We start from the raw sequence: 13,389 nt of genomic DNA, 5'->3' as shown, positions 1-13,389 counted from the left end.
GGCACCAAAGAAGAAAAATAAAAATGGCCTTTTGAGCAATTGTGTTACTCTGTAATGAAATGTCTAGAGATAGCTTTTGTTTTGGTAAGTTACAAACACAAATGGTCACAAGGAATTTTAACACTGATGGTCATAATATTCCAGCGCCACTAAAAGAAATAGGCTGCAGAACATCCAAAACCAGCCAAGTCAAAGCCAATCTAACTCCAACTTTTTCATGTAGATGCAGGCCTACATAGTACCAAGTGAGGTTTTGACATTTGTGAGCTTGTCGTGTGATATTGCGCATCAGATATTGCCATATTGTATGGTCCCTGCACAGAGATAACATTTGTCTTCCCTGACAAGGGAGAGCTAGGAATGTGCAGTCCCTGTCTCTTCTACAGTAATCTGTGCTGCATACTGCACAGCAGTGTTGCCAAGTTCAACAGGCAAAGCTGACTCATATACAACATAATAAGATAGTGACGATGAAAGAGGGCAGATAGAAATAACTCTAAGAGCATCATCAGGCTTCATTGTTTGGACTGATTTCATTTGATTTGGTTTATTTGACAATTAAAAGAAACATAGAGCATAGGAAAATCATGTGCAGTTTTCAGAAAATGTCAAGGATATCACAATAAAGCTGGTGAGCTTATTTCCACTGTGGTCCTTAATGGAAAGGAGTAAATGGAATTATAGGATGCAATCATACTATACCTGGCTAAAAGACAAAAATGGCAGCCCAACACATTCAAGAAACTATATGATACATACATTCCAACACATTCTAGAAAACTATACATTACGTTCCAGTTTATAATACAACAAAAAACACAACAGACTGGTCCACTCAATGACTAATACTTTGTGTACAGTACAGCTGTCAGTGGATATAGCTGTGACTGATGTTAGGACACTAGGCTAGACCATTTTTTCCTAAGTTGGAATGAGAAAAGTGGTTAACCAGCCTAAACACACTAAGAGGGCTTTTTTAAAACTCTGTCATCGGGTTGCGTTTGCTATTATCCTTTGGGAATTAAATTCTACATCCCCAGTTACGTCTCACAAAACTGTGACGCAATTCCCTTGTGTGACTCACTCAGCCTACATCTTCTTAGTCTTCAACCAAGGCTTGTGAGCTCTTCTAAACCAGCAGTGATGAATGACAGTCAGATATGATAATCAGTTGCTGTCAGCCCCAGGGTCTTTGTGTAACCACCATCGCCCATCAACGTTATTTCTGAATGGCTGAGAATGTTCCTAACGTGAAGTCTGTCATATAAATGGCAATATTAAAGAGAACTGGATTGGTGCTTTAAATGAAGTACCAGTGGTCCATGCAGGTGCAGAGTACGATTTCACATGCAGCATTATGAAAAGAGCCCCGGGAATATAAGATTCCAGTAACAGGTCTGTCAGTTTCATAGCCATAAGTCATACTGTGCAGTAGAAATAGTAACCTTAGGCAGCAATTATCTGTGCGTTTCAGCTTACCACAGTCGTTAGAGTTACATGAAATATAGTATGTTAGCAAGGGGAAGTGTGTGAAACATGGGTGAGATGAGCTTGGATCAGAAAATAAATCATACATCAGGACAGATGTTTGTTTTTTCCCCACTCCAGCCGTGGAGCAGAGCTGAAACAGAGACAGCTGGAAGTCCAATGTCGATAGCAGATGTACGTGTCCGTGCCCTGATCTGCTGCACACAGACTGTTCCTGGCAGCTCTAGATGAAAACAGACAGGCCTCTGCTCCCCAAGACACCAGGCTCATTGTGCCAACCAATCAGTGGGCCCGACTGCTCCCTGACCTGCCTCCTCAACTCACCTGGCTGGCCCAATCCTGAACCCCACAAGCAACCCCATTCACAACTTCATCAAACGTAGGTAATTGCCTCCCCAGGATACCATCTCCATTATTTCAAGAAATCTGGAGGGTCGCTCCGCTGTGTGTTTGCTCTGTAATCGAAGGTCTGGAACCACAATTAAGGAGGGAAACGGCAAGTCACCGGCGATTAGAGAAAAGACCAACTGATAGGCTCTCCTGGGAATCTCCAGGCATTCACAGGCCTGTCTGTTGTGTAAAGCATCTGTCTTACAGTCTTCAACAGTGTAGGTCTTGCTCACAAAATTCCTGACTTGATGCCATTGACAACCACTGCTTTCTGCCATACACACAAGGCATCTGACTTTAAACACAGAATTCGGAGAATAGTCAGATTTCTGAGTTTAGTCTGATTTCTGACTTTAAACTCAGAATTCTGACTTTTTTTAGAATTCTGACTTTAATCATCTTCTGTAGTAAACTGTCTCATAAAAGCAAACATGGCAAAAAGATCAATGAATCATATTGATGAATCGTATTACCAAGTTACTGAGTGCAGGGTGTAACTCCTAGGCTATATGAACTAACAGCAGCGCTTCATGAACATCAGAGGCAAGAACAAAAATGAGGGTGAGAGAGGGAGTAAGAGCATACTCTGAATTTGTGTATAAATTGAGGGCGCATTACTTATTCAAGATGAGAGGCATACTTGGGGAAAGGGGAGTAAACAACAGAACTTGCAAAGCAAATACTTAGAATAGCCATCACAAGATAAACATTCTCCATTGAATCACCTTCTGGGTAGGTCAGCTTTTCCATATTCCAAATCTTTTGGTCATTGTTGGTTAGCTTGGGAGCGCTACACCTGCTGCAGCTGATAAAAGTCAGCTCTGGACTATATCCCCCCCTGAGTGCCTGCTGCTTCCCTCCATGTATTGTGCCATTATTCCTCAGGAGTGGGTAATTTATGCAGCCATTTATCTGAGCAGAAAAGCATAGCTCCCAGGATAGAGACACAAGGCAAAGAACTGCAGCAAGGCAGCATTGAGCATTGATTTCACAGATTGATAGGTGATGCAGACTGCTTACATGTAATCTAATTTATCCACAGTCGAGTACATACCTTATAGCCTGGTCCTAGCTGATGAATTGCAAATATCTGTGCCGGATTGAGCGCTTCACTGAACACGTAGATGGCGCCTAGCTGCCCACAGAACACTCTGTTAGCGTCCGCTGTCTCCGAGGAGCCCAGGAAACACTTATCGTAGCTCTGGAGAGGGACACAGAGAAGGAGAGGCCACGTCCTTTTACACTTCAGTATGGGAGCAACAAAATATCCCAACTTCAGAGACAGCTGAATGACAAGGAAATTAGGCAGAGGAAAAAGTGAGAAGCCGACAGGATAAATAAAGAACCACTGGGATACAGAACCACAGGTTGAGAACATTCTGCTGAAGGGTTTGCTTGAACAGTTTTACACTAAGCCTGCAGGAAATCTAAATATTTTGGGCTGAGAAATTCATTTTCATACAACGATCCAAATCAGCAGGGAAGGCAAGCACTTGTTTTCATCTTCTTCCATGTTGTTTCAGTATCTGTCTTGACAATCCCCTAACTGACAGAGAAAAACAATGGCCCTGATTTACAAAGATTAGAAGGCTCAATACAACCTCTGGGAGAGTGAGAGTATGTACGGTGTTTACATTAGACGCAAAATTGATGTCTAATTTACAACTGCAGCATTTAATTACACAATCAGTGAAGGGAACCTCCTGCTAACCGCATTTCTGCATGTGAAGAAAGGCTTCAAAGTGTGCTAGCCTGAGTGGGGAAACAGTCAATATGGAGACCTACACAAATGGTATTTGATAAAAACTGAATTATATACAGAGAAAGCAAGATGTTTTTTAAAATTCATTCATGATGTAATTGTTATACCTTTTTTTCTTTTTTCTTTTTTTTTATTATGTATTGAAAAGTGAATAGTGTCATACCAAAATTGTACTGAACAAAAATACACCTCACCACACATCTGATTCATCTAACCTTTGTGTAAATATGTAAGCCAATTACCCAGACTTACAGCCGGGGCAAGACAGCAAACAGTGCTGAAAATGATATCTTCCTTAAGTGAATAGGCTGAGATCCAGGGAATAAAATGGTAGAAGAATATTAAAGAATGGGAACCTAGATATAAGCTGGTCTACAAGTTGAGTTGACTGGAGCCAGACACAGATTGCTATTCATTAATTATTTTTCTTTAATTTTAGTATTTAAGCTGCAACCCATCCCTAGCTACATTTTTTTTCCAACTTTATTTGTACGTTACCACAAGCCTAATGCAGCTGGCACCAAACCAAGCATCATATAACATACTATGAATATTATCAGTTATGTGCCCCCATTGTTCACAGCATGTGAGAGGACTCAAATGGATCTTAATTTGATGGAGTTGTGGCATGGAAATATAGCCACAAAGACACCAGATGCAGCGGCAATTGTTTATGAAAAGATCCAGATGCAAGAAAAGTTAAGCTGCAAGGGTCTTGAATAATGCCTTGTTTTAATGTCAACTTTAACTATTTTATCATGGTTTATTCTATACCTTCTGATGATGAGTCCCTCACTCAGGTGAAATAGTGCAGCTTTTTGCATGTAAGTATTTTCTGGGAGTGTCTGTGGTGTGATTCAGTGATGCAGTAATTACTGTAGCCATCACAGATAAAATCCTCCTCACCATAATGATACTTACTTCCACTCAACTTTCTCTTCAGAAGTGGAGAAATTCCTGCAAAAACCTGGCCACAAATTGACGCTTTAGTTAATGTAATGGAATATTTAATGAACCAGGTTTATATCTCCAGCTGTCATTTGTGCAATCCTCCATTATATACATAGGTATGAAGTGCACTCTGGTGATATGCCTCATCTACGCCTGAAACAAAGTGTTAATTGCTTTTTAAATTTGGCTCAATGAGTTCTGCGTGACAACAACAGCACTTATTCTGACTGTGCATCATTCAGCTGTGCAAATGTAATATCTTAACCCTATCATTTCTGAAACACTCACGTTTACACATGAAAAAGAAAGGTTCAGTCCGATGGTGGTGGACCAGGTATCCAAAATAACCTCTCTACACACACATAGCTTTCTAGATTCGAGCCATTTCTTACTATATATCATGGATCTATTCCCCCCCATTTATAACGTTCTCTCTTCCATCCGCTCCTCCAGCACTTCTCTTTGACAAATGGATATTCAAATTAAGACTGAAATACCAGCCATACTCCCGGGAGAAATCTATGTTGATATGGTAAAATTCATTTTCATCATTGAGCACTGCTGAAGATGTATGTATTTTTTTTCCCTCTCATAATTTCCAGCTGTCCAGGATGATCAAGCGGCAGCCTAGGTCAGTCCTGCAGGCAATAAACATCAAAACCAGAGAAAAAAAAATGACAACAGTGAGGCGGAGTAAGAGGAAGGATGCTTACATCATTTGTGTTGACGTGCCATGCCATGTCTCCATAAGAAACCAGTTGCCCGTTAACGTAGCATCGGATTTCACTGTTCCTCCAGCGGTTGTAGATGTGAACTATGCTGATCATGTACCACTGAGGGTGACAAGAGGGTCAAATTAGACCGATTTCATATCAGGCAATGCAGCAGCTCTTTCTCTCATTCATAACTGAGCCAGAGTACAGGTCACATATTAAGATGTTTCACTTAACATTGAACAATGAATTCAATTCATTGAATGAATCAATTCATACTATAAGTACAGGTGATTATTTCTCCTTGAAAACTTCTTTACACTTAACTATTAGAAACCATCATTTGAAAGACTAGTATGAATGAGTCTGATTTCTATAGTAACACTGCCAACATTTCTGCTTAGCATATCCACTTTGCTTCTTTTAAAACCAGGAAATTCAGATGAAGCCCAAAGTTACTTGTAAGCTCAGCCATAAGGCTTTGCAACCTAATGTTCAGAAATCTGCATTGGATCATCATTAATAATAGATCAGTAGAAAGGCTAAGAGAAGGCAAGACAACTCATTTTTCACTCCTCACAAAGCCATGTCAGACATTGGCTGCAATTACTCAGGGATGAGACACTGACTATAGCATGAAAGGTGACTTTAAAATATGACATGTGGGTACAAAAATCTCAGAGTAGAGACCAGGGGACTCAAATAGAAAATATTGAGTAGATTTGCCACTAAAAAGCTGTTTATGTTAAGAGTTGGAAATGGACATTTACTCTCAGATTTATAAAGCATTACAAGCCCCACCTTTTGGCATATTTCTTGATATGTAAACATGTAAACTGGTGGATTAGTGCAAAGATGAATGAGCTTAATATCTACACCATGCAACTCCCAAAATTAGCCATTCATGGTTGTTAAAAATGCCCCATGTTTGCTGGTTTAGCTTTTATTTTCTAGTGCAGCTTATTTAGCTTATTCACGAATATAGCAAAAGCATATGCAGCAGCAGTTAACCTAAAAAACAATTGCAAGTTCACCAACTATGGCACTGATGTATAAAATATTGTTTTAAATACACAGCGTATGTGACAGGGTTTAAAGGCAATAGGCCAGATAAATAAATAAGGCCAGACATTATAAATATGTATCTTATTCAATTTTACCCCTCACTGGTTTACTTCTTTTTTAAATTTAAAAACAGGCATCAAACATCTTGTAGCTCAACCCATAATTTGCTGAAGCACCACATTGCATTTATTTCCATCTCCAAATATTATCACAATAATTGCAGCATGAGCAGGCATGCTGTGTAGTGCAAAGACAGGCACATTACATTTTTGCATTAGACTAGCACTTCAATATCCCATAAACAAATCCCAATCAAAATATGCAGTATGTGCACATAGTGAAGACACAGCGTAACACACATTCTCATGTCAAGGCTGCGTTTTACAAATCGATAACTTTGCGTGAGAAGTAAATGTATGCATATGTTTGTGCATATACTGTTTACAGAGGTTACAGTCCTTCACAGTAATAAACATTCAGGTTTCCTTTTAGCATTACTTTTGTTGTACTGCTGAGTTTCTGCTTCTTTTATCCAACTGATATGCAAAGTCAGATATGTGCTGCTGGCCAGGAGATCAAACAAGACCCCCAAACTGCTCCAGCTTGACAGATAAAAGCAATATGAAGTGCCAGAACTAAATACCATGTGCTAAACACCGATTAATCCCATTTCTCAGGTGACCGAAAGCCACCTTAAAGACTCATTACTCTCATGGCTCTCATCTGAGAACCAAATGAGAGCTTTCCTCTCTTACACTACAATAACGCAAGTTGGAAAAGAAAACAAAAGGTTACAGATGATAGTGTTAACGATAACAATTACTCCTAACTCATATGAAAAAGGTAGAATATCAGAAGAAAGAACAGAAAAAATATGTAATAGCTTTATGGGCTTCAAAGTTTAATGTTATTGTCAACAGGTCTAGCAAATATGAAAAACATAATCTTATTTCAAATAGACCCTGTTTATGTGTTATATTACTCAGAAAGTCATAATAAAGTGGCATATATCTTGAGTGTGTACACCTGTGTATAGGCAATAATAACAATAATCGTATTTAAGTTGCATTACTTTACTCATATATTTTATTTGCCAAAGCAGATTCTGTAGATTTATTATTTACCCACACCAATTCACTTTCTTGCTGCAATCCATTTCTTCAGGTTTTATTTTTGTCCTAGTACATATCCCACATCGTGTGTTGCTGATGCTGCAGTTGCATAGCTGATGTTAATTCTTTTGATTTAATATGGCAGGTCTGTCCAAAATTTTCTCCTTACTCAGATCATTTCTGCTTCTTTGACTCGTAAAACTTGACAACTAAGGGCTCAGTCCAGCCATCCAAAGTCCAAACTTTGGGCTTCAGCCTTAAGCACTTGGTAAGTAAAGGAGCACCAAACAGTGACAGGGAACCATTGTGCTAGACTGTTGGATATAGACAGGTATTATCTTAGCAGAGAAAAGTTGAGGTAAACTGCCACAGTGACTTGTATCCAGAATAGTAGTGTACTTTGATTTGAAAGTCAAATGACCTGACAGATAAATGTATATTATAACTTTCAAGTTGATTTGACTAAATCCCAAAAGATTAAATAAAAACATTTGCAGGTGTATAGCAAATAAAATCAAATCCACTCAAATGTAGAAGGGGCTATTCCCCTTTAAAATCACTTTTACTCACCGCAAACAAATGAGGAAGGCCCTATAATTGCTTTTGTGTTATCTTCACTTCAGCATTTGCCCTCAGTTTTAATCAACTTCACAGATATATCTCATACAGAAACACTGACTTGGCAGTTACCCTGTGTTCACACAGAGAGCAACACGATCAACAAGTCACTGGAAGTCCATTCATTTCCTAAAGAGCTGAGCGACCAGGAAACTCAGCCAACGTGCAGACGTTCAACAAGCTTGTTGCCCACAGTTTATCGTTTCGTGGTCATAAGCCATCAACAGCCAAGCAGATTCCTGCTCTTCCTTGTTTCCCTACCACTGTGATTCTGTTTCATGAACAATAGTTCCAAATGGCAAGTGCAAAATGGACATGAAGTTGATTACAATCATTCAAAGCTTCCCAGTTCCCTCCAACTTTTATTTGAAAGACTACAGGAAAAAAAAGCATCTCAAAAATGATGCTTGGAGAATGATTCCATCAATTGTTGGGGTTGATGGTAAGCTCTGAAGAGTTATATTTATGTTTATTTTTTATTAATGCTGCCTAATTAGTGCTTGCTAGCTAGCTGTGTTAACTTATCAAAAGGATATAACATTACGAAAGGCAGTACCAAAGCAGCAAAAAATACATGATTTGCTTGTACAAAACTGTAGTGGCTGCACAAGGCCACCACATAAACACCGCACACAATCAGTCAGAATAGAGCAACCCATCAACCAAGTTGCTCGTACTGTGAACGCCGGGTCAGATTACCACAACACCCACAGCAGTAGGTAGGTAGGTTGGGCATCTGTCATGTGATGGTGCCCACTGTTTATCAGTGTGACCCAGGAAGAGCACTGCCAGCAGTCTAATGGAAAAACAGCAGGCCACACTCAAAGGTAAGGACACTTAAAGAGAATTCACAGGGAGAGGGGGAGAATGTGAGCCGCCTCAATATAATTTACTATGGCACTTATCAGCAGATATCTGAACCCAAATCAACTAAAAACATAATTTGGCATGTTGTATCTTCGCAGAGCTTCTACAAAACTATATTTGGCCTGTGGTACTAAGAATGGGGAGAACATTTGTTCCCAGGTGTTATGTGAAGGCTCTAATTGTTTGACACATGCTTTGAGCCAGTTTCCCTTCTCTATGGGGACAGCTATGGTACACTGACATTCCACGCTAAATTAAGTTTCATTTGCTCATCTACATTTACATCCAATTACACCTGCAAGACTCCTCTGGGGGTCTTAAACACCTCAGGTGTTGTAGACTTACAACTCTGTAGTGTCTAGGAACTGGTGGTAGGCAGTTAGTCAGGGGTAAGTATAGCCAAAACTACAGGGTGTTTCAAACAAGCAGTGTCACTTCTGCTTTTTTCAAATTAAATCTGAAGTATTTATGACTTTCTCCTCAGTTTGGCCCAAATTTATGTGTGATACTGGCAACCACGGGTTGGTTGTAACTGCTCAAATTCAAATGTAGCCCAAAAATTTCAAAAAGTTCAAATGTAGCTTAGTTATAATGTAAGAGGCTACTATGTCCTGAGTAAGCATTATTTTAATTCAACAAATATTTCCTCCAGTATAACCCTTAATATCAACTAAATATTTGACACCATGGCCAGGTGTAAATTATATGGCCACCAATTTGTTCTTTAGTTTTTCTGCACATATTCATTTGTATTAGCAACTGATGATAAGATTACCCTGACTATTCCAGGACTGTAGTAACTTAAACTACAGCAACAGTTGATGCTGCAGACTTAGCTAGGCACGGCGGGACTGGACAGCACCTGGACTTGTCTGTGTATTTGTTTGTGTACAATCAAGTAGAGCAATTCAAAGTGAGTCCTCTTTCTGTTTTGGTTGATACTCTATCTTTGTACTGTAAGTGAATCCTGCACATGTTGCGGGAAATCATACCCCAGGACAAATAGAATAAACACAAAGAGAGCAACACATAGAATTAACCAATGAACAAGGCAATGGCCTCTTTTTTTTTTCTTTTTTTTTTTTTACAGCTATTCCACTATGCTATCAATATTTATTTGAGAATGACACATGAACAATAATAACCCACTAGATCCAAACTAACCAGCAATTATTAAGTCTCTGGTAATGGATTTACCAGATGGATTTTTAACTTAAGAAGGAATTTTGCCCAGCTGGTATAACTCAGCCTAGTCTGTCAGAGACTAGTGTGTCTTTGAAGAATTATTTGTCTAGAAATCTAGAGCCAGAGAGCACTATTGGCATTTGTTGATATATTTAATGCTATAAAATGAGGCTTTGGACAGGGAACAGAGTTCTTCAACAGAGATGTCTACATAACATACAGCCATAAACCAGACTGCCCTTGCAGCGACTAGCAGCAGGTGTTTGTGCGGTGTCCTTTTAACTATTGTTTAACGTTTCTTTAACTGTTCTTAACTGTTTTAATTGTTTTAATCAGTGTCTTAAATGTTAAATGTCTATTTACAAGATCGAGCAGAATGGAGCTCTTTTTTTAATTGAATGTCAAGCTACTTATGTGCAATATTGTGAAATCAAGTTTAAATAAATTAGTATGTAATAGCAATAATACAAAAATATTAAATATGTTACATGTCACAGCATTTGAAAAGCATATTTTGGTCTCATTACAAATCAGATATTATTAACAGTAGTTTTTCAAACCCATTAACGTCTGTACAGATTGATATAACTCACAGTAGCTGAAACATACAGTATGATACTATTCCATCTCTGGCACTTTACCAACAGTCAGTGAAACAATGCATGACCTGTACTCTGGTTCAAGCTGCACCTCATATGACAGTGTAAGAGTGATTGGAAACCAAAGTGGCACTTACCTTCCTGGGCTGAAAATCATATTTCACACAATGCTGGAAACCTTTTCCTTTTGACTTGAGTGATGTCACGATCAAACAGTTACCAACAAAATGTGCAGAGTACCCAATGCCCTTGCTGGTGCGAAAGCTGTAAATAGAAACAAGTAAATGTCATGAGCTGCAAACTTGACAGACTGGATCTAATTCATTCATCAACAAGCAGGGTATAATGGATGCTTTTTCAAAGTGCATAAACACTGAAACCCTAGTGAGGAGGGAGGTTTCTGATTGCCAAGTCCAGCTGGCTAAGACCTTCTGTGCTTAAAATGTTAAATAGTTTCACATGCCTTTGGATATTCTCATTTTACCCTTTAGCAACATTGATACGCATACTAACCAATAATTGAGGCGCAATTAGTGGCTTTCTGGATGCATAATGAGATACAGAGTGAACAACATTCTTGAATCCCCTGTGCTGGACAGTAGACACAAAGCAATTTGTGACAGCAGCTGACAGATAATTTAAGATTCTTCTGAGATTTAGAATATTATACTAAATCGATCAGAGGAGGACAATACCCTCGGTGAAACTACAGCAACCTGGAATCAACCACATATGCGACAAACACTCGCTTGCACCCTAAATTGCGTTCCCTCCACACTAATCTCCTTCTTGCCTCCGGTGATGTAAACCTCCCTAATGTTTGCACTAGGGAGTGTGTGAGCAGAGACCCTGTACACCTGATCCCACCCACACACACACACACACACAATCCACCTTGCAATGCCACACTAGCTCGCTCTTCTTTCCCTGCTATTTGACAATAACATCTTTGTACTGCTGACATCTACACTCTACACTCCTACACTCTTTAGGTCTATAGCGGTGTACCATCTTCAAAGCCCCCACCACCGCCACCCACTGGGATCAACTGAAACAAACACTGACCGCTTTGGCAGGGCTGATAAAGAGAGATTACGCTTTCATGATGTGGGACGTGTGCAGGACTAGAGGGAGATATAGAGTCCCAGACCTGGCTGCCGCTGAGCCAGCCAGGCTGCTCCAGTGGCAGGAGACATGCCTGCTTGTGATTACCCTCTCTCCCCTTCGTATGAGATGGAGAGCAGCAACCTTGGTCTGCTTCTGAAGAGATGTTATTTATTTATTTATTTTTTTTCCTTCAGGCCCTGCCACTGTGCAATGAGCCACTCAGAGCAATGCATAAACAGGATTAGCATGCCGTATCTCACCCCTTTTTGTGACTCGGTGACAATAAGAACAGAAATGGTGCCACATGAATACTAATAACTTACTGTAGCTTAACCAATATTTATTTCCTCCTTTTGATGTTACACAGCAGAGAAACGCAGAACAAGCTCTTCCAAGGAGAGTGGATTCTTTCATCTAGACAGTGTTGTCCAGCAAAAGCAATGGTGTCCAGCAGATCATAAACAGTACTGTTATCTTTGACTAATTAGTGAGAACATTCTCCCCCTCTCAGCCCACTCCACCTTTTCGTCATTATTATCTATTCTCTCTTTCATTCTCCTTGCACAACTCCTTTATATTGTCCCATTCTGTTCTGTGCTTTTATCCCAAGGCTCCTCTCCCAGATAGCCTGAACAGTAGCCGATAAACACCGCACTTCTGGGTTATTGATTTCAGCACTAATTACCCACAAGCTTCTACAAGAGCTGGTATGTGGGCCTTATGTGGCAGACATTCAAAACTAAATTAATACTTATTTCCACAATGCCTCCCCCTGCAGCACTCCACCTCTGTACCAGCCTGTACCAGCCACTGTAGTTCAAGCCTCCATGGGTTTTAATCTCAATAATCTAGCCTAATTCCCCTTTTCTCTATTATAATTCATGACATTATCAGGGGAAAAAATGAGGCCCTTTCACAAACCACATTACATAAGTGAGTTGCCAGTGTGTGAAAAATAGCGTGTCTGTAAAAACATTTTAACCTTGAAAAACAAGTTCCAGTTATAATCTGCTTAGATGGGAAAATCGCTGTAGGTCACAGAGTATCAGACAGAATATTGCTTTGTCAATAAAACCGCTGGTAGCTTTATAGGTCTCTGCTAAAAGGGAATGTTTTCTAATACAAAGCTAAACAATTACTGTAGATTGATGAAAAACAGAAAAATGTAATTTTCTTCTCTTTGGTGTCATAATGTAGACCTGCGGCACCTGTGAGAACACTGGGTGTACTCCTGATATTGGAAATATGTATTAAAAAAAATCATATAACTGTTGTGTACTCACCAGTAAAGATATGGTTTATCCTTGTCAACATTGATATTATTCAAGGGATCCATTCTGAACCAGGTGTTGAGAGTGAACCCATTCTGATAAGGCCACTTAGCAATAGGAGGTAAAGCAATGGCCTGGGGACAGAAAACAAAAGACACAATCATGCAACAGTACAAGAGGTGATCAAATTATCAAACAGCTGTACAAGTGGGATTGTTTCAACAAAACCATTTTCAAGTAAAATGAAAATAAAGCCATTTA

The 13,389-nt window shown here is 39.5% G+C and overlaps 1 protein-coding gene across 9 annotated transcripts in view; it reads right to left on the bottom strand.

Annotated features, from left to right (window-relative positions):
• The window catches only part of nbeab (neurobeachin b), a 212,247-nt gene that overhangs the window by 144,591 nt on the left and 54,267 nt on the right, over positions 1 to 13,389 (bottom strand). For all 9 annotated transcript variants that reach the window (XM_071523573.1, XM_071523575.1, XM_071523578.1 and 6 more), the window contains exons 5-8: positions 13,141 to 13,262; positions 10,888 to 11,014; positions 5,305 to 5,424; positions 2,933 to 3,079 (exon numbers count right to left, since the gene is read on the bottom strand). In XM_071523573.1, coding sequence (XP_071379674.1) covers positions 2,933 to 3,079; positions 5,305 to 5,424; positions 10,888 to 11,014; positions 13,141 to 13,262 — 516 coding nt within the window. The remainder of the gene's footprint in view (positions 1 to 2,932; positions 3,080 to 5,304; positions 5,425 to 10,887; positions 11,015 to 13,140; positions 13,263 to 13,389) is intronic.

Source organism: Centroberyx affinis, unplaced genomic scaffold (genome assembly GCF_046629955.1).
Source record: "Centroberyx affinis isolate AG114_WGS23_722 - 3 ecotype Tasmania unplaced genomic scaffold, CSIRO-AGI_Caff_v1 ptg001095l_1, whole genome shotgun sequence".
NCBI lineage: Eukaryota > Metazoa > Chordata > Actinopteri > Beryciformes > Berycidae > Centroberyx > Centroberyx affinis.
The sequence above is the reverse complement of the archived record's forward strand: the minus strand, read 5'-3'. Positions and strand labels throughout refer to the sequence as shown.